The sequence below is a fragment of the Zonotrichia albicollis genome, chromosome 31 (assembly GCF_047830755.1).
Source record: "Zonotrichia albicollis isolate bZonAlb1 chromosome 31, bZonAlb1.hap1, whole genome shotgun sequence".
NCBI classification, from domain to species: domain Eukaryota; kingdom Metazoa; phylum Chordata; class Aves; order Passeriformes; family Passerellidae; genus Zonotrichia; species Zonotrichia albicollis.
The window spans coordinates 5,452,008-5,472,294 of NC_133849.1; the positions used below are offsets into that span (position 1 = coordinate 5,452,008).

The 20,287-nt window shown below is 51.2% G+C and overlaps 2 protein-coding genes across 2 annotated transcripts in view; one reads left to right on the top strand and one right to left on the bottom strand.

Annotated features, from left to right (window-relative positions):
• Positions 1–20,287, bottom strand: part of LOC102061417 (uncharacterized) — a 236,416-nt gene that overhangs the window by 157,976 nt on the left and 58,153 nt on the right. The window lies entirely within an intron of this gene.
• Positions 219–2,537, top strand: LOC141725874 (uncharacterized). Its single transcript, XM_074530036.1, has one exon. The coding sequence runs from the start codon at positions 1,333–1,335 to the stop codon at positions 2,227–2,229; it is 897 nt and encodes a 298-aa protein (XP_074386137.1). The 5' UTR covers positions 219–1,332; the 3' UTR covers positions 2,230–2,537.

A 20,287-nucleotide genomic window follows, 5' to 3' on the forward strand; every position in this document is an offset into this window, starting at 1 on the left:
TCTCCATGCTAAAATGTACATTCCACATTTCCCAGGTGTTCCTTGCTCCTCCTCCCTATGCTCAGGGTGCCCTCCCCAGCCCATAGCCCAGAGCCGCTCCCTGTCCTGCCGCAGTGTCCAAAGGCGCCCCCCGGCGGGCAGGGCCGGCAGCTGCACGGGGCCGGGCAGCGGCCGGGCCGTCCCGCAGCCTCCTGGGGGCCGGGGGCCGCTGCCAGCCGTGCCCGGGGTTGGTGGGGTCAGGCAGCGCCCGGCGCTGAGCCCCGGCTGCCCCACAGCCCCGGCCCGGCCCCGCAGCTCCCCACAGGCCCCCAGCCCGTGCTCCCGGTGCCGCAGCTCTGCGCCCGGTGCTGCCGCTGCCCCCCACAGAGAAACCTCCTGAAACCCTGACCTCCTTGTTTTCCTGGCCGGGAAACTGGGGATACAAAAGATCTGGATCAGCTGACAAGTTTTGAGGCTGAGACCCTGCTGGATAAACATCCCAATCCCCTCAGTATTTTTCTCTTCTTTAGCTTTTCCGTCATCCTTTTCCTTCCCATATAGATTTCTCCTGCAGCTTCTTGCCTTTACCATATTGCTGCACACTCCCCTTCACGCAATCGCTTTGCAGCACACCAACACCATCCATGCCCTGTTGTCCAAATGCGAGGGGGATTTGGGGAGGTGGGAGTGGGGCAGCGCCAAGGCCGGGCCCCCCCGCGCTGTCCTGGCGGGAGCGGCTGCAGTGGGGACCGAGTGCGGGCGGGAGCGGCCGAGAGCCCAGCGCTGCCCCAGCCCGACCTGCCCCTGCCGTGGGATGCTGTGGGTTTGAGGGGAAGAGGGAGCCAGCAGTGTGTGCTGGGCCTGGGGCAGGAGGAGAAGGGAAGGAGAAGCAGGGTTGAGGAACAAAAGGGTCAAACAATGCATGTGGAGGAGAAGGTGGGATTGTGCAGGAGAAGGAGGAATAGCAGGAGGAAGAGGAGTGAGCAAGAGTAGGGACACAGGAGGAGGAACGGGAAGAGGAAGCAGGACAAGGTTCCACCTCTCCCTCTATCTGCAGCCTCTGACCCCAGCCCCAGGAGTGTTGCCCCCGCTCCACATGCAGCAGATGACCGGGGATTGGGATCCACTATTTTCCAGAGGGTGAATCTTGGTGTTTCTGAGCTTTATTGGGCTAATTGTTGGTGCTTTGTTTTTTTTGTGGGGGCTGAATCTTTATATTTTGGAGGGGGCTTTTGCTGAATCTTGATGTTTGGGAAGTTTTTGATCTGTGTCTTGATGTTTGGAGGACTTTTGTGCTGAATCTTGGTGTTTTGGAGGTTCTTAGAGACACAAGATGCCCAATGACTTAATGAGATGAACTTGGGCAAGGAGGAGCTCGCAGTCGAAGACACTCTCATTTTGTTTTTTTCCCCATACCAGGATTTTTCATTCCTAGGGCGTGGCTGGATGGAGGAGGAGGAAAAGCCCTGGAGATTCTGCACGAGGAGGGGCTGCAAACGCAGCCCAGGGAGCTGTGGGGAGGAAAGAGCCCCCCTGAGCCAGGAAGGCGGCCGGAGATCCAGCCAGAGCTCAGAGCTGGTGGAGAAGCCCCATGGCAGGGAGAAGCCACACAAGTGCTTGGAATGTGGGAAGGGTTTTAGTTGGAGCTTGCACCTGATCGAGCATCAGGCGATCAACACTGGGGAACAACCCTACAAGTGTGAGGAGTGTGGGAAGCGTTTCAGCTGGAGCTCCAGCCTGAGGAGGCACCAGGTGATCCACACTGGGAAGAGGCGCTTTGAGTGTGAGAAGTGTGGGAAGAGCTTCAACCAGAGCTCCATCCTGATGCAACACCAGAGGATCCACACTGGTGAAAAGCCCTACGAGTGTGAGGAGTGTGGGAAGAGCTTCAGCTGGAGCTCCAGCCTGAGGGAACACCAGAGGATCCACACTGGGGAAAAGCCCTTTGAGTGTGGGGAATGTGGGATGAGCTTCAGCCAGAAGGGCCACCTGATGCAGCACCACAGGATCCACACAGGAAGAAAGCCGTATGAATGTGTGGAATGTAGGAAGAGTTTTAGATACAGCTGGGGCCTGAGGAAACACGAGAGGATCCACACTGGGGAAAAGACTTGTCCTGAGAGTGAAGGGCGAGAGAAGAAGCACGGAGTTTGTTTTCAGAAACCACACTCACTCCTCCACATTCGTGCTCCTGCACTGTGTTGTCTGCGGATGGACAGACAGCGGGACAGAGCTCTCCTTTCCTTTTAGTTAGTTTTATCTAGCTGAACCAAACAAGTTCTTTGGACTGTGGGGTTTTTCCCCTTTCTTGGACCTGTTTAAACCTGCTCTGGCCTGAACACCAGAAGAGCACGGGCAGCTCACACCTGTGGCCCACCGGGCTGGGCCTGGCCTGGGACATTTCCAGCATCGGAGGGACTGATAAGAGACTGAGTGAGCTGAGCCTACAGACCATGGAGGGACTTTGTGAGTTTGTGTCTCTTTTAGAGCGGCAAGAGGTTTTATTATTTCATATTATTTAGGTTTTATTGTTTAATAAACAGGTTTTTCCACTTTTCTCCAAGGAGGTATTTTATTTTTCCCGAACCAGTTGGGGGAGGGGCCAATTGAATCTGCTGTCTTAAAGGAACCCCTTTGTGGGTTCTCTCCCAAATTTGCCCTGAACCAGGACAAGGTCTTTTCCAACTTCATGGATTCCATGATTTTAATTTCCTATTGCCCAAGGGTGTCTTCTGTAGCCAAATGGTGAAAAACTAGGGAAAAGACCAAGATTTTGGAGACAGTGGGGTAGAAACCCCACCAAAAAAGGTTCTTCCCTTCCACCTAAGCAGTGGATCCTCAGCTGGTACGGACAAGGAAATCCTTTTCTTTTGGCCTTGATTTTGTTTTAATTTCTATTTATCCCTTTAAAATATCCAATATTGAGGTAAAAACAGACACTGAACTAAGACTTGGGTGTGGTCAGGGTAGGACACATGGACACATGGAGAGAGACTTGGGGACACATGGATATTAACAGGGATGCGGCCATTTGTGGGGACATGGGGGGACACGGGCATGGATGGAGATGTGGGGGACAATGACAGGGATGGAAACATGGTGGGGAGACAGCCATAGGTGAGGACATGGTGGGACATGGGCAATGACATGTGGGGACATGGCCATGGCGGTGCCATGGGGGAACTTGCAGGGGGTGTGGGGGATGCTGGGTTTGAGGGGGTTGAGGGTTCCTGGGAGGGACTTGGGTCTTGCTGAGGCCTTTGGGGACCCCAGGCTGAGCAGCTCCAGCTGTGCTGGGAGACCCTGGGGGAGGTTCTGGGGCAGCTGATCAAGGACCCCCTGACCTGGAGCCCCAGCCAGGCATTGGGCTCCTGGAAGGGGATGAACATCCGTGTCCCCAGGAGGGAAATCCCAGCACCCCCAGGGTGTCAGGGGCAGCTCAGAGGCCGCAACAGGGAGGGGAGAGCCAGAGAGAGCTGTCACACTTCTAAGCTAAACCCAAACGTCCCAAAACTGAGGGATTCCTCCCAGGAAAAAGCAGCCAGGAGCTGCTAGAATAGAGGGAAAGGGGGAATGTGACCCTCCAGACTGAGCAGGAGGGGCCTGCATCCCCCAAAACCAAGCCCAGGGGTGAGGGCTGGGGCTGGGGGCACAATGGGGAAGGGGTGGAAGAGCAGGGGAAAGAGGATTCAGAGCGCGAGAGGGATGGGGTCCCCAAACTGAGTTGGGAGGGGGCTTTGTGTTGGAGGAATTATGAGTGGGGGAAGGGAATGGTGGGGATGGAACAGAAAAAGAGCGGATCCATAGGGATCCATTTGTGTCCCCATCATTCGATTCCTGGAGTGATTCCCTGGGGCTCTGGGGGGGAATGGATCCGCACTGGGTGGGTCCCCACCCCCCTGCCCATCCCTGGGGGGTTCATGGGGGTTCCCTCCACTCAAATGCTGGTGATGCTGCAGCCATGGGGGAGAGGTGGGATCTGGAATGGGCAGGGAAGGAAGAGCAATAGGAAGAGGAAGGAGAGGAGGAGGAGGAGGATGGAGAAAAGGAGGAGCAGGAACAGGAGGAAGAGGAGGAGGAAGAGGAGGAGTCACAGCAGAACCACGCTTTTCCTGCCTGCCTGCTGAGTCTGCAGCTCCCCTGGCCCTGGCAGCATCGATCCCCCAGATCCCACAGGTGAGCAGGGAGGGGGAACTTGCCCCAATTCCACTGGGGGGGCCTCTGGGAGGATTTGTTTGCAGGGTAGGGGATGTTTGGATCTTGCAGGTCCCCAAGGGTGAGACACAGTTGCCCCTTTGGAGACTTGTGCAGGGTTCCGGTGGCAAACTGGCTGGGGAGGTGGTACCAGTTGTGGGGGGACATTGGCATCAGAGTGGGGAGAGCAACAAAGGCCAATTCTGGCAGCCTGGAGGGGTGGGGGAGGGTGGAGATGAGCAGGGTCTGGGCCTGCCTGACTGTGAACAGGGCTGTTACTTCTGGAGCTGTATTTGGGCAGGAGGACCAAGGGCTCACCCATTGTTTTTCCCCCAAGCCAGGATTTGTCAATCCCAAACTTTGTCTGGATGGAGCTGGAGGAGGCTGCCAGGAAAAGGAAGATGGCCTGGGACACTGAGGCAGGTGAGGAAGAAGTCACTGCCCCTTTCCCCCTCTCCTCTGTTCTGTGTCTCAGCCCAGCATTGCCCCTGGCTGCAGGACCGCCCCACTGCTGACACCGTCCTGCCAGGGATGAATTGGTGGGATCCCTTCCCCTTCCCTCTAGCACAGAGGCAAATCCCATCCTCTCCTTGTCCACAGCTCCTTCCTCTTCTCTTTCTGTCCTTCTTCCTTCCTCATTCCTTCCTCTCCTTTTCTTTCCTTACCCCAGGCACTGAGCAGCAGATGGAGACCAGGGAGGACAAATCCCTGTGGTATTCACATTTCTTGCAATAGAGACATAATTCTCTCTCACAGGACTTTTCCTGGGAAGTGGTGGAAAGGCTGAGAAAGCTCAGAAAGGAAGAAAACAATTCTTATCTCACTTGCTGTACCTGTTGTTTGGCACATGTGGAATGTGTTATTGAGATTGCTTACCGAGAGTGATTTGTTAATTGGACTGTAGTGATGGTTGGTTGGACTGATAGACCAATTAGGTCAAAGCTGGGTTGTGACTGTCTGTAAAGGGTCAGAGGTTTTTCTTTAGTATGTAATTTAGTATAGATTTAGTATAGCAATAGTGTAATGTAGTATAGTATAGAATAAAGCATCTGCTTAGCCTTTACAATCATGGAGTCAGAGCACATATTTCCTTGGATGGGTGAGACAAAGTAGAAATTTAACAGGATAGAAATGCATTTTTGGATTTAGGTGAAAAGTGCTGTTCTGAGCCTGTAACTTGTTTATCTGTGCTTAAGACTCCCTGTTCTCACAAGAGAGGAAAAAAATCAAAGAAAAAATCTTGTGCTCACAGAATGGCCTCGACCAAGAGAAGGAATTCAAACTCCCAAGATAAGCAGACGCCCCTTTGTCAGGGCCAAAGGCTGAGGCTGACCAGAGAGCTCTCTGCGCCAAGGGCAAGGACTAATAAAAACTAATTGCAACCTGTAACGTGAAATCAGTAAAATTAATATGAATGAGACTATATGCATATGTATAAGCAAGGGGGAATTCTCAAAGGTGCGCGTGTCCTTTAGGGGGAACAAAATGCGTCCCCACATGCGTCCAGTGCTAAACATACCGGCTTTGCAACTTTTTACAAAGTTGTGGAGTTTCCCCTTTTTTTCCACTAATCATTTTGGCGAGCCAGCTAGGAGACTGACTGTCCCTGCAGGGGCGGAAGGGAGGACGGACTCCTGGGCGCTCCCTGGGATTTTCCTGGAGGAGCTCTGCTCCATCTCGGCTTGCCTCCTGCGGATACAGACAATGACCTGCTGCTGTGCAGATACATGGTATGTCTGTCAAAGGGCCCGGGAGAGATAGTGCTGCTGATAAGTCACTCAGAGATATCTGAGTGCACAGCCTCGTCCCTGTGCTTGCAGGCAGCCATCGACCAGGAGCACGGTCAGCGGCAGAGGTTCCCGGTTGATAGCGCGACTGGGAACGGGTTCATTGTTCAATGGAGCGGCCGCTAGCGACTCTGGGGTGAGCCCAGTGAACCCGAACTTTGTGTGCTTGTGGTGTCCTGACATTGTATGGCTAATGCATTGTGTGGTTAATGTTGGTGTGTTTGTAATCGTGTCAGTGTGTGGTGTATAAACAGATCGAGCGAGTGAGTGAGTGAGTGTACCCACGGCGTGCGGGGGCAGTTCTACCCGTGTCTGAAGCAGCCAGGTGAGGCCCAGAGCACTGGCTGGGGCAGGCTGTGAGGGCAGGGAACACCCCGTGGAGTAGTGGAACAAATGGAGAAACATGGGTGAGGACATTTATTAATTTATTCTGTTTAAAAGTGATGATGTGTGATTTGTGTAGATTGTGCACGTTTTAACCATGGCTAGAGGGGATTTCTCTGGCCCCGCAGTTTGGACTTGGTCCCTGGAATTTTACTGTGTGCTGTTATTTTGATTGTGTCCAGAGTGTATGAGGACCAGAAGAGGCTGATAAGCTGATATGGGTAGATGCTGAAGTGTTGTATGCTGGGTTGTGTCAAGAAAAGTGGGCACCCTATTGGAATATGAATCCCAATATTACCAGTTAGATTGTGCCTGGGCCAGTGTGACCCTCGCTGCTGAGCCAAAGGCGGCTTCTGTGGTGCTTTACCCCAGAGACACCTTTAGCTTGCTGGTGATTGCAGCCGGGCACTAAACAAGTCCAGGCCTGTTAGGAACTCCGTTACTTCAGGAAGAAGACTTCAGGCGAAGGTGAGGAGTAAAAAGGAGAGGATTCTGCCAGAGGGTTATATGCAGAGGTTTATTCCATGGTTACAGAGGTCTGAATCTTTGGGAGACCTCCAACAGAATCCCAAGCACATGGCGTGCTTCACCTTTTAAGCTCAGGAGAGGGGAGGGGAGGGGAGGGGACAGGTGAGCCACCAACCAGGTGGGGGGGCAGGGTCTCAAGGGGCGAGGGACACCTAGGCAGGCCAATGACCTCTGGGCCTGAGGGGCATCCTTTGACCAACCCCACGGCACCTTGTTGATATGTTAAGCCTGATTGACAGGACTCACTCAGCAAGGGGGCGAGGGGAGAAGTGGAAGAGAGGTATTGCCACACCTGGGAGGTGACCTGAAAGTTTGAAACACACCGAAACACCTCCCCCTAGTTTTGTTTAAAAAGAAGAGGACTGGGCTTGTAGTGCAGAATGCTTGCCAAACCATGGTTGGTAAATCAGTTCTTCCTCTACAGGAGAGTCAGTGTTTTCCACCGAGGCTTCCAGGTCATCCATTGGAGCATTGAGGGCTTCGAAATGGTAGACCTCAGGAGGGGGAGATGAGCTTGAAATTAGCTTGAGAACTATGCGTTTGATTAGTCCAAAAACAATGCTAACAACTACAATAACTATAACTAAAATAAACAGCACTAAAAACACAGCTTTCAGAATAGTTCCCAACCAGCCCGAGAGTCCCCAGCCATTGAACAGTCCATTCAGCCAGTTGTCAGTTTCTTTGATGATGTCCAAGAGCTTTTGCCAAGGTAGTCCATACGTGGTTTGGACTGAGGGACTATGCAGGAGATCGCAGGTGGGATGATCACGAGTAGGACGAGAAGCAGGCTCGGTCTCATGGCATCTCGAGGCTACACACAAACAGTGGGATCTAAACTGGTACAAGAACTTGAGACAAACATATATTACAAACTATTCCAGATAGGAGGCTTAAATAGAATTTCCTCCAGAGAATGTGTGCGGCGTTTTCTTCTCCAGGCAGCATGAGCAACCTGGGGCGCTTCTGTAGATTTCTCTGAGACTTTGGGAACATAGGACTTTACCCATTTGGAAGGAACCCACCTTAAACCAGAGGGGGTGGACACACAGGCGTATCCACATCCCCAAGTAACCAATTTGTAAGATCCCACCATTTTCCAAGTCTCAGGGTCCTTTACTAAAACTGGAGGTTTTTCTTTCATCAGCCTATGACTGCTCCCCCCAAAGTGGTGTAGGATGGGTGGGTTCAGGCTGTCAAAAGAACAATTCAGCAAATTGATTGTGAATAGCGCCCTGGATAACCGGATGTGGGGAGGTTCCACCTTCAGAACCTGTTGTTGCTGGTCCAGGACCCTTTTAATATCACGGTGAGTTCTTTCTACAATGGCTTGACCTGAGGGGAGTAGGGGATGCCAGTTTTATGCTCTACTCCCCATTGTTGCAGGAAGCTCCCGAATTCCTTGGATTTATAAACAGGCCCATTATCAGTTTTCAGCTCCTTGGGGATGCCCAATGAAGAAAAAGCCTGTAAGAGGTGCTTAATAGCATCAATAGATGATTCTCCTGTGTGGGCAGAAGCATAGACCGCTCCAGAAAAGGTATCTACACTAACGTGAACATATTTCTGCCATCCAAAAGCCTGTATGTGTGTTACATCTGTTTGCCACAGTTCACAACTCTTCAGTCCCCTTGGGTTTGCTCCCGTACTCACTGTAGGGAGTGCATGTTGTTGGCAATTTGGGCAAGTGGCCACAATAGCTTTGGCCTGTTCTCGAGTGATGTTAAACTGACGAACCAGGCCAGGTGCATTTTGGTGGAAAAGCTGGTGGCTGATTTTTGCCTGTTCAAAAACATTTGGGAGAGTGGCCATCACTGCAGGTGCAGCAAGAGCATCTGCCCTTCTGTTGCCTTCAGTGATAAACCCTGGCAAGACAGTGTGTGACCTGACATGCATCACATAAAATGGTTGCTCTCGGTGAGTGACTAACTTTACCAGTTTTGAGAGCAATTCAAAAAGTGTGATGTTAGACACTTCTTGCAGTATTGCTTGATCTGCCCTGGATACTACTCCTGCCACGTATGCAGAGTCTGTAATCAGATTAAATGGTTCTGAGAACCTTTCAAAAGCCCTAACAACTGCAGCCAATTCAGCAACCTGAGGTGAACCTTCCACCTCAGCAACGTCTGTCTCCCACTGCTGGGTTGGAGGATCCCTCCAAGTCATAACAGACTTGTGGGACCTCCCGGACGCATCTGTAAAGACAGTCAGAGCCCTTTTTTAAAGGGCTCCTACTTAGAGCACTTCTCAATTTTAAAGTAAATTGAACATCTTGTTCGAACAATTTGTGAGCAGGCCGTGCTACCGAAATTTGTCCTGAGTAGGAATCCAGAGCAAACTGCAACACTTCATTTTCTTGAAACAATTGTTCCAGTATTTTCATAGTGTTTTGACCTGATTTTAACTCAACTGGAATGTGAATGCACTTAAAATCACATCCTGCTAACTCCCTGATCCGGTCCTTGCTTTCCGGATCAGTTCCGCTAACAGCTCCTGAGGCTTTGTCAGTCTCTTGGACCTTTTGTGACTGAGGAAAACCCATTCTATGATCAAGAGAGAGTCCCTCTGGTCCCGGTCCTTTTTTGGTGTGTTCTTTGCCTTAGGTGTTTATTTTTCCTCCCACTGTTAAATAATTCCATGGAGGTGTGGCAACTTACCTAGGATGATAAATTTGAATGGCAGGTCAGGCCGGCATCGGTTGGCCTGTCTTGTGAACATTGCAATCTGAACCTTTTCTAGAGCTTTCCGCACCTCTGGGGTAATAGACCTAGGAGCACCTGGGTCCTCTCCCCCTTTCAATAAATTGAAGAGAGGGGCAAGGTCTTCATTAGTCAGACCAAGCCATGGTCTTACCCAATTCAAAGACCCACACAACTTGTGGACATCCACAAGGGTCTTGATCCTTGGATTGATTTCTAGTTTTTGAGGAACAATGGTCCTATTTCCAATTACTAGGCCCAAATACTTCCAAAGTGGCATCTTTTGAATTTTCTCTTCCTGGAGCTCGAACCCTGCAACAATCAATGCATCGATCGTTAGGTCAAGCGCATGTGTGAGTAAATCATCATTGGGGGCACACACAAGGATATCATCCATATAATGATAGATGATGGCCTTCTCTGCGGCTGCACGTACTGGGGAAAGCAGGGAAGAAACATACCACTGGCAGATAGCTGGCGATACCTTCAGGCCCTGAGGAAGAACGGTCCAATGGTACCTTTTCATAGGGGATTCCATGTTGGTGGAAGGGACGGAGAATGCAAAACGCGGTGCATTGTCAGGGTGTATGGGGATTTGGAAAAAACAATCTTTAATATCAATAACAGCTAATTTCCAATCTTGGGGAATCATTGTTGGGGATGGCATACCAGGTTGGGGAGAACCCATATCTTCAATTACATTATTAATTTGTCGGAGGTCGTGAAGAAGTCGTTATCTCTTTTTGTCAGCTTTTTGGATGACAAACACTGGAGAGGTCCACGGGGACATGGTCTCCACAATGTGGCCCTTTTTTAGTTGCTCTTCTACTAGTTCCTCAAGCACCTTTATTTTTTGTTTACTGAGCGGCCACTGTTTCACGTCAACTGGTTTGTCTGTTTTCCACTTCAGTTTTTTGATGGGGCGCTGTTGTTCAATGACTGCTGCACAAAGATGCTGTGGAGAGTCTGGAATATCAATTGTGACACCCCACTGGGCCCTTAAATCTCTCCCTAACAAAGGTTCCGAATAATCTAACACAAACGGATGGATATTTGCCTAATGTCCGTTTGGTCCCTCAATTTGAACAATGCTTTTAGATTGTCTTGCCAATTGCAGACCTCCTACACCTCGAAGGTGACCAGCAACATTTTGCGAAGGCCAATGTGCTGGCCAGTCTTGTACTGGAATCACTGTGCAGTCTGCACCTGTGTCTACAAGCATCTCAATGCGTTTTGACTCCCCACCCCCACTGAGGTTACACCATAATTTAGGTTTGTCTTTCCCAATAACTTGGACCCGGGCGACTGTGGGCCCTTGTTTTTCAGTACTTTCAGGTAAAGATGGTACAGGGATAGCTTGTGCAACAATTTGTCCCTTGGGAAGAAACAGGGGTGGGTGGAAACAGTGCAGGCCGAGAATGAATTGCTCAGGATCTGATGTTGTCATTCCTGGAGCAATCTCGATCTCTTGTGGTGTGTGTTTGGTGTCCCCAATGACAATGTACTTACAACGAATTCGGTTCCAAGTACCCTTCTGTTCAGGATTGACAGAGACAAAATGCCAGTCAGTGTCCTTCAGGTGGAGTGACTCTGTCAGCTGCAACCTGTAAGGCTCATTGACAGAAGACGTGGTTAACATAGGATCACCTAAATCATAACAGAGGCTATTTTGTTTCACTTTCAACAGTGGACCAGCAGGCTTGGTCTTTGAAGCACCTGCTTCACTTACACAAATATTAATATTATCACGCGCTTGATTTGTTTTGCTACCCTTATCCCTTTGGCCTGCTCTTTTTGTGTCTGCACGCCTGGCAGGCGGGCGCTCCCTTTTCAGTTTTTTTGTTGTTGTTGACCCCCAGGGAGGGTTTGTAGTTGTCCTCCCCTGCCATTTCTAAATTCATCAAAATCCCTTTTCAGGGGGCACTGGTTACTCCAGTGCCCAAGGTTGTTACAAAGCAGGCATGGCTTTGTGGGCTCAACCATTGCTGGTCTTTGCTGCTGCCCAGGGTACTGCTGTGCTGAGGGAAAAGGCGCAGGGCTGGCAACGGCGACACGCTGAGGTGGTCTTGGCAGCAGCCTTGGCCTGGTGTCTTCAGCCACACTCATCAGAGGCACTTTCCTGTTACAGACTAGAAGCATATCTTTTAGCGTAGGGGGAGGTTCTATAGGAAGGCTCAGGATTGCCACTCGACACTGCTCATTTGCATTTGTAAACGCTATTTCCTCTAAAATCTCCTCCCTAGCATTCACTTTTTTAACTTGTATTTCAATGGCTCTAGTTAACCTTTCTACAAATTTCAAAAAAGGCTCTGATGGTAACTGTTTAATTTTACTATAGGGCTCCAAAGGCCCCTCAGGTTGGAGGGAAAAGAATGCATTTTCAGCTGCTTCTTTTACTTTCTCGAGTGTTAATGCAGGAATTGCAGTAGCTTGGACAGAGGGTGAAGACCGTTGACCCTCACCACAGAGGTGCTCAATGGTGCCACTGTTGTCTTTCCCTGTGTTTGGATCAGCAAGCAAGCCTGGGAGAGCATCTTTTAGCAGTTGTTTCAATGCTAATTCCCATAATTTGAATTCCGTGGAGGTCATGAGGCAGGAAAAAAGCTGTTTTCAATCATGTGGGATTACCACAGTCCTACTCAGTTCAGAATTTAAAAGGCCACGGAAATATGGACTGTGTGGACCATATTCTTTATGAGATTTACAGATCTCTTTAAGCAATTGTCATCCAAAAAAACTCCAATTCGCAGTTTGGAGCTGCCCCAGCTTGAGCTGCAGGCTGAAATGTAACAGGAGCAAGTGACAACATGGGACTATGCATTGGGTGTGCCGTTCTCTGCTCTGTATCCCGTGAATCAGAAGCATTGGGATCACAGCTACAGGTCTGGGGACAGGCAGTGGGTGTGTCCCTACCGTGGGAACCCGGGGAGGGGGCAGGGACAGGGAGCCAGCAAGGCGCGGGGAACCATGGGAACAGGGGGCGGGGTCAAGGGGCAGGCAGAGGGTGGGGACACCTTGTGACATCACGTCAGCGGACACCCCCTGGGAGGAGTAGAGAGGCGGAGCCGAGGCTACTGCAGGAAAGGGAGGGGGAGGGAGGAAGGTGTCACCAGGAACAGGAGGCGAGGGGGATGGGGATGGAATTTTAGGATGCTTAAGAGGATTTTGGGAAGAAGAAGACAAGGTTTGGGAAGATGCCATGTGGCATCCACCATCTTGTGGACCCCTTAGGGACTGGGGGCCATTTTGGGCATCACTGCTCTCTGGAAAGCTGACACGTGCTCTGGGTTTTAGAGGAGGGGGTACAGGGGGTTGGGAAAGTTTCCACGCAGCCTAGCCGGGGCCTTGTGAACAGGACAACTCAGGTATTTTTGCAAACTCTGGGAGCCGACTTCCCAATGAGTGTGCTCTCTTTAAAAGACCAAGTTTTGGGGAAAGAGGTTTAGGAGTTTTAGAGCTAGGAGAGGGAGAAACAGGGAGAGCAGAGGTACATGGCTTGGCATTTGACTTTTTCTCCATTTCCCTTTGTTTGAGCAAAGCTGTTCGGATTTGTAAACTCCAAAACACAAATTTAGCTGAGGGTGCTTTGCCAGTTTGTCCTAAGGTAATCAATTCATTCCCAACTTTATCCCAGAACTGAATATTGTGGATTTCTTCAGGGGAGATATATGGGAAGTGAAGAAAAAGCCATCTTATAAACTGTTTCAATTTTCCTTTTGAGAACTTCACATTACCAACTGACTAAAATGCTAATAATATTATAATACACTCCATTTTGTACAATGCTGAGTTTCGAACCCATGTTAGATGTAAAAAGCAAAGTACTTAAATCCCGCCTCACCGAAAACAAAGCCAAAATCAGCTACCAATTTCTAAAAAACAACCACAGAGAGGAAGGCGATAGCGAACAGACAAAAGCTTCACAATGCAGCTGTATATACTGCTTTTAAAATTCCCGGGCAGCAGCAGCAGGGAGCTGGGACACGCCCTGCCAAGCCGAGGCAGACACAAAGCCTCCCCCGCGGTGGAATGCAGCCTCCCCCCGGAGCTGAGAGAGCAAGCAGCCTCCCCCACACCACATGGCGAGCCAAAACTGGGGCGCCCTCGCCGCGTGTGCAAAGAGCACCCCTGTCCCCCGCACCAAGAGAGATTCCCCCCGTCTACGTGGCAAGCCAAAACTGGGGTCCCCCCTGCAGAGAGAGAGAGAGCGGAGTCCCCTCCCCCGCGCCACGTGGCAAGCCGAACCTGGGCTCCCCCGCGCCGCGTGTGCAGAGAACACCACCCCCCCCCCCGCACCAAGAGAGATTTCCCCCGGCTACGTGGCAAGCTGAAACCGAGCTCCTCCGCACAGAGAGAGAGAGCGGAGTCCCCTCCCCCACGCCACGTGGTGAGCCGAGCATGCTGCGCTGCTGAGCCGGGGGGAGGGCAGAGAGCACTCCCGCACCGCCGGTGCAGATTCTAAAAGACAGCTAAACTAGTGGCAGAAAGCTAAAAGCCTAGAACGAAATGAATTCCCGTCTGTGGGGCTGCGCCGCCAAAAATGCAAAGGCAAAAAGGAACAGAACTCACAGCAGAGTCTGTTTTTTGAGCTTCTGCTCCACCGAGAGCAGAGATACTCACCCGAAATGGAAGCTGTGGCTGGCTGGGTGCAGGCAGGCAGGTCTCCTCACCGGAACAGGACCTCTCTATGGGCAAGAGAGGCTACCCTCTTCTTCCTCTGGAAAATCTGCTCACTACAATGGAGCTGGGCTTTCCAGAGGTGCCGAACAGTCCATGAAACGTTTTCTGGGAATATTCCCGAAGTCTCTGGCTGGGAGCGTTGCAACCAAGGCTCCGTTCAGCTGGGTGCACGGCTGCCAGAAGCTCTCCCAAGGTAGCGAAAGTCCGTCTGGGCTGCTGAGTTGCTTTGCCCACCCAGGGACGCCAAATATTGGAATAGGAATCCCAATATTACCAGTTAGATTGTGCCTGGGCCAGTCTGACCCTCGCTGCTGAGCCAAAGGCGGCATCTGTGGTGTATCCCCCCAGAGACACCTTTAGCTTGCTGGTGCTTGCAGCTGGGCCCTAAGCAAGTCCAGGCTTGTTAGGAACTCTGTTTACCTCAGGAGAAAAGCTTCAGGTGAAGGTGAAGAGAAAAAAGGAGAGGGTTCTGCTGGAGGGTTATATCCAGTGGTTTATTCCATGGTTACAGAGGTCTGAATCTTGGGAACAGCTCCAACAGAATCCCGGCCGCATGGCCTGATTCACCTTTTAAGCTCAGGGGGAGGGGAGGGGACAGGTGAGCCACCAACCAGGTGGGAGGGGTGGGATCTCAAGGGAAGAGGGACACCTAGACAGGCCAATGACTTCTGGGCCTGAGTGGCATCCTTTGAACTTGACCAACCACACGACGCTTTGCTGGAATGTTAAGCCTGATTGACAGGACTCACTCGGCAAGGGACAAGGAGAAGGGAGGGGAAGAGGGTATTGGTACACCTGGGGAAGGGACCTGAAAGTTTGAAACCCACCGCAACAGCTCCACCCTGATCATGCACCAGAGGACCCACACTGGAGAGAAGCCCTACGAGTGTGGGGAGTGTAGGAAGAGCTTCAGCCTGAGTTCCCACCTGATAACCACCAGAGAATCCACACTGGAGAAAGGCCGTACAAGTATCCCAGTGTGAGATGTGCTTCAGGCAGACGTCCGGCCTGATCCAGCACCAGAGGACCCACACTGGGGAGAGGCTCTATGAGAGTTCCAAGTGTGGGAAGAGGTTTCCGACCAGCTCTGTTCTCTTTCAGCACTATCGGATTCACAGAAAGGAGAGGCCCTTCCGCTGCCCCGACTGTGGGAAGGGATTCAAGGACAACTCCACCCTCGTCACCCACCGACGCATCCACACTGGGGAGAGGCCCCACGAGCGTCCCCAGTGTGAGAAGAACTTCTCCAGCAGCTCTCATTTGACCCAACACCAACGGAGGCACCGGTAAGGGAAGCCCTGTGAGTGCCCCGAGTGCGGGCAGAGCTTCGTGCGCTGCTCCAGCTCCATCCCCCACTGGAGGAGGCACTTTGGGCACAGCCCTGGTCACTCACATTCCCTGTGATTCCTGCTGGGAACACAGCTGGCTGCTTCTACTTTTAATTTCACCTCAATTTTTTTCTGTTCTCCATCGCTTTGCACTGCAACAGCCAAGAGGGATGGATCTGTCACCTCCAAACCACTCAAATCCCAGTGAAAACAGCTCAATCTTACCCCCCAAAAAATTCAAACCCACCTCAAAAAACTCAATCCCATGCCAAACTCACTCGATTTCGCAGCCATCAGGCTGAGATGAGGTTGGGAAGTGATTTAGAGTCGTGGGATCTCAATTAGAGTGGTGGGATGGAGATTGTGTGGGGCTGGGTGTGTGGGATGTATTTGACAGCAAATAAAACTCTGAGACTTACTGATTTCTCTCCCGTCCATGTTCAGTCTGTTGCAGTTCTGTTTGCAGAGTGCCGCCTTCTCAGCTCATTGTCTTGGTGTCCCCTTTTCCCTCCTGCATCTCTTTGCCTGCTCTGTTTCTCTCTCAGTGTCTCCCTGGACCCACGGACCACCAGAGACCCTCCCATGATTTGACTGACCCAGGCACCACCAGAGACCCTCCCTATATTTAATTGCCTCAGGGACCACTCAATACCCTCCCCTGATTTATTGCCCCAGTGACCACCAAAGACCCTCCCCTGCTTAAATTGACCCCTCCCCTGATTTAATTGACCCCTGCCACCAAAGACCCTCCCCTGATTTAGTTGACCTTTCCCTACTTTAATTCCCCTTCCCCTGATTTAATTGACGCCTGCCCTGATTTAATGACCCCTCTCTCCCCACAAACCCTCCCCTGATTATTTATTATTTTATTTCCCAATTAATATTTTAATTCCCAGTCCCAGGAGCTGAAGTCCTGAAGGCTGGCAAGGAAATGTCTCTGTAGGATTTTGCTCCATTTCCCTTCAAGGGCAGGAACATTTTTCCTGGCTGGGAGCTGGAATTGCAGACTTTTGGAATGTGTGCAGGGCAACACGGACTGGCATCAAACATGGACTGGGATCAACTAGGGGTTGGGATCAAATATGGACTAGGATCAAATGGGGACTGGGATCAAATATGAATTGGGATAAAAAATGGACTGGGATCAAAATCAACTATGGACTGGGATAAACTGGACTGGGATCAAATCAGGACTTGGATCAACTTTGGACTGGGATCAAATATGGCCTGGATCAAATATGACAGATTTTATGGACTGGGATCAAATGTGGACTAGGATAAGCTATGGACAGGGATCAAATATGGACTGGGATCAAATATGGATTGGGATCAAATGGACTGGGTTCCTACAGACTGGGATAAACTAGACTGAGATTATATAGATGTCGTGGTTTGAGAGGAAGTTAGTTTTCTGGAATATGAAGTGGTCAGGCCAGTAGGTGCTCACATTTGAATACTGGCACCTGGTTTGGCCACTGGGGACATTGGATACACCTCTGAGAACACAGGGGTTAAAAAGCAGAGCACTCCCAGGGGAAGCTCCCTTGGGTTCCAGCGAGGGAAGCAGGTCGGACCTCCCCTGCCCAGCTCCTGGCTGGTTTGGGGCTGGGTGAGGTAGGCCTGGCCCGAGGATGGAAGGGTGGAAGAGCCCCGAGAGGCATTGGGCAGCCACACCTCTCCCCCAGGAGACAGAGAGACAGAGCGCCTGCGCCACCGTGAAATTTGATATCCTGTGCTGGCAGCACAGCCCGGCTGGCGGAGAAGGGCGGCGGGATGCAGCTGTGGGAGCTTTGGATGGGCAGAGCCCGAGCTTTTAACCCTTTTTCGGACAAGGAAAACTTTGCAGAACATTAACCTTTCCTAGAAGAGAGATAAGAGATGAAATGGAAGAAGGAAATGTGCAAGTGTGAAGGTCTGGGCAAGTGAAAGATGTCAGGAGAGTAGAGAAGAATCTTAGGTGGGAAGAGATGATGGAGTGGCCTTAGCTGGACTTTTCCTGTATGGCCATGGACAGAACCATGTTTCCTGTGACACAGAGACTGCATCCAGGGGGAGGCAATGGCTCAGAGCCAAGAGGGTTCAGCATTGGTACCCCTCAGCCCCAAAGGGTTAAATTTTGGGGGCACAGGTGTCCCAAAGGTGAGACTGTGCCCTTTTTGGAATGGGACAAAGCATCCTTAAAAGGACAGCCCTAGAAGCAGCTCTGATCCATGTGCAGTGGTGAGAGCGCTGGACATGGAAGGAAGATGTCACGATGGCAGATGTTCTCCAGGCGGTGCCACGAGTGACATGGAAACACACGAGGTTTCAACGGTGTTTCCTGGGGAAGCCTATGGCACAAGAAGGACTCCTCTCCCCTTGATGAACTGAGAATTGATTACCTAAAGGGTGGTGATGGACCGAGAGTTGGTGATTTGGGGGTAGATGTATTGCAAATGTGGTGGTGGAGGGGAGGAAATGTTTTTGGAAAGTTTTCATTTTCCCTGTGTGTTTCTTGTTACTTAGAGTTGTAGTTTAGTTAATAAAGTTTTTTTTTTCTTTATTTCTAAGCAGGGGGCCTGCTTTGCTTATTCCTGGTCACATCTCACAGCAGACACCAGGGAGCATATATTTTCATGGGGACACTGGCATTGTGCCAGCATCAAACCATGACACCTACGCTGCCAGTTGGCCTTTTTCTCCTTCTCCAGCCATCCCCACAGAGCATTGGCTACTATCCATGAATCAATGTAGAGGTAGAGCTTTGGCCACTTCTCTCCCTTAGCAATGTCCAGGGCCAGCTGAACAGCTTTGAGTTCTGTAAGTTGGCTTGATCCACCTACTCCTTCAGCAGCCTCTGCCACCTGTTTTGTGGGGCTCCATACGGCTGCTTTCCACTTCTGATCCATCCCTACGATGCGACAGGAACTGTCAGTGAAAAGAGCGTAGCGCGTTTCCTCTGGGGGCAGTTGGTTATAGGGAGGAGCCTCTTCAGCCCATGTCACTGGTTCTTGTTCCTCGTCATAAGTAAGACCAAAGTTCTCACCTTGCAGCCAGTTTGTAATTATCTCCAAAATCCCAGGGCAATTCAGGTTTCCAATACAGGCGCACTGTGGGATAAGAGCATTCCGTTACTCCATGTAGCGTCAGTGGTGTGGTGGGGGGTGGGAACCTTGCCTTTGAACATCCACCCCAGCACCGGTAGTCGGGGTGCCAGGAGGGGTTGTGCTCCCGTGCCAATCACCTCTGAGGCAGCCTGGACTCCTTCATAGGCAGCCAAGATTTCCTTCTCTGTGGGAGTATATTTGGCTTCTCACCCTCTGTAGCTTCGACTCCAAAATCCCAGTGGTCGGCCTCAAGTCTCCCCTGGCACCTTCTGCCAAAGGCTCCAGGACAAGCCATGGTTCCTGGCTGCAGAGTAGAGCACGTTCTTCACCTCTGGTCCTGTCCTGACTGGGCCAAGGGCAACTGCATGAGCAATCTCCTGCTTGATCTGTGCAAAGGCTTGTTGCTGCTCAGGGCCCCAGTGGAAAGTGTTCTTCTTACGGGTGACCAGGTAGAGAGGGCTCATGATCTGACTGTATTCGGGAATGTGCATTCTGCAAAAACCTATGGCGCCTAGGAAAGCTTGCGTCTCCTTCTTATTGGTGGGTGGAGACATTGCTGTGATCTTGTTGATGACATTGGTGGGAATCTGACGCCGTCTGTCTTGCCACTTCACTCCCAGAAACTGGATCTCCTAAGCAGGTCCCTTGACTTTGCTCTTCTTGATAGTGAAGCTGGCTTTCAGGAGAATCTCGATGATTTTCTCCCCTTTCTCGAACACCTCTGCTGCTGTCTTCCCCTCACACAATGATGCCATCAATATACTGCAGATGTTCTGGAGCCTCACCCCTTTCTAGTGCAGCCTGGATCAGTCCCTGGCAGATGGTAGGGCTGTGCTTCCACCCCTGGGGCAGTCGGTTCCAGGTGTACTGCACTCCCCTCCATGTGAAGGCAAACTGAGGCCTGCATTCTGCTGCCAGAGGAATGGAGAAAAATGCATTGACAATGTCTATAGTGGCAAAGCACTTTGCTGCCTTGGACTCCAGCTCATACTGGAGCTCTAATATGTCCGGCACGGCAGCGCTCGGTGGTGGAGTCACTTCTTTCAATGCACGATAGTCCACAGTCAATCTCCATTCTCCTTCAGATTTTCGCTCAGGCCAAATGGGGCTGTTGAAGGGTGAGTGGGTCTTGCTGACTACCCCTTGGCTCTCCAGCTCACCGATCATTTTGTGGGTGGCGATCACAGCATCTCGATTCGTTCGGTATTGTCGGCGGTGCACTGTTGAGGTGGCAATTGGCACTCGTTTCTCTTCCACCTTCAGGGGACGTACTGCAGATGGGTTTTCTGACAGTCCAGGCAAGCTGTTCAACTGCTTGACACCCTCTGTCTCTACAGCAGCTATTCCAAATGCCCATCTGAGTCCCTTTGGGTCCTTGAAATAGCCAGTTCGGATGAAGTCTATACCTAAAATGCATGGGACCTCTGGGCCAGTCACAATAGGGTGTTTCTTCCACTCATTTCCAGTCAGGCTCACCTCAGCTTCCACCAAAGTAAAATCCTGTGATCCCCCTTGTTACAGTGTGTTTTAAACTTCCGGGTCCCTTACCCAAGTGTGCCAAAACCCTTCTCCCCCCCTTGCCCCCTGCTGGGCTGTCAATCAGTTTTAACATTCCAGCAAGG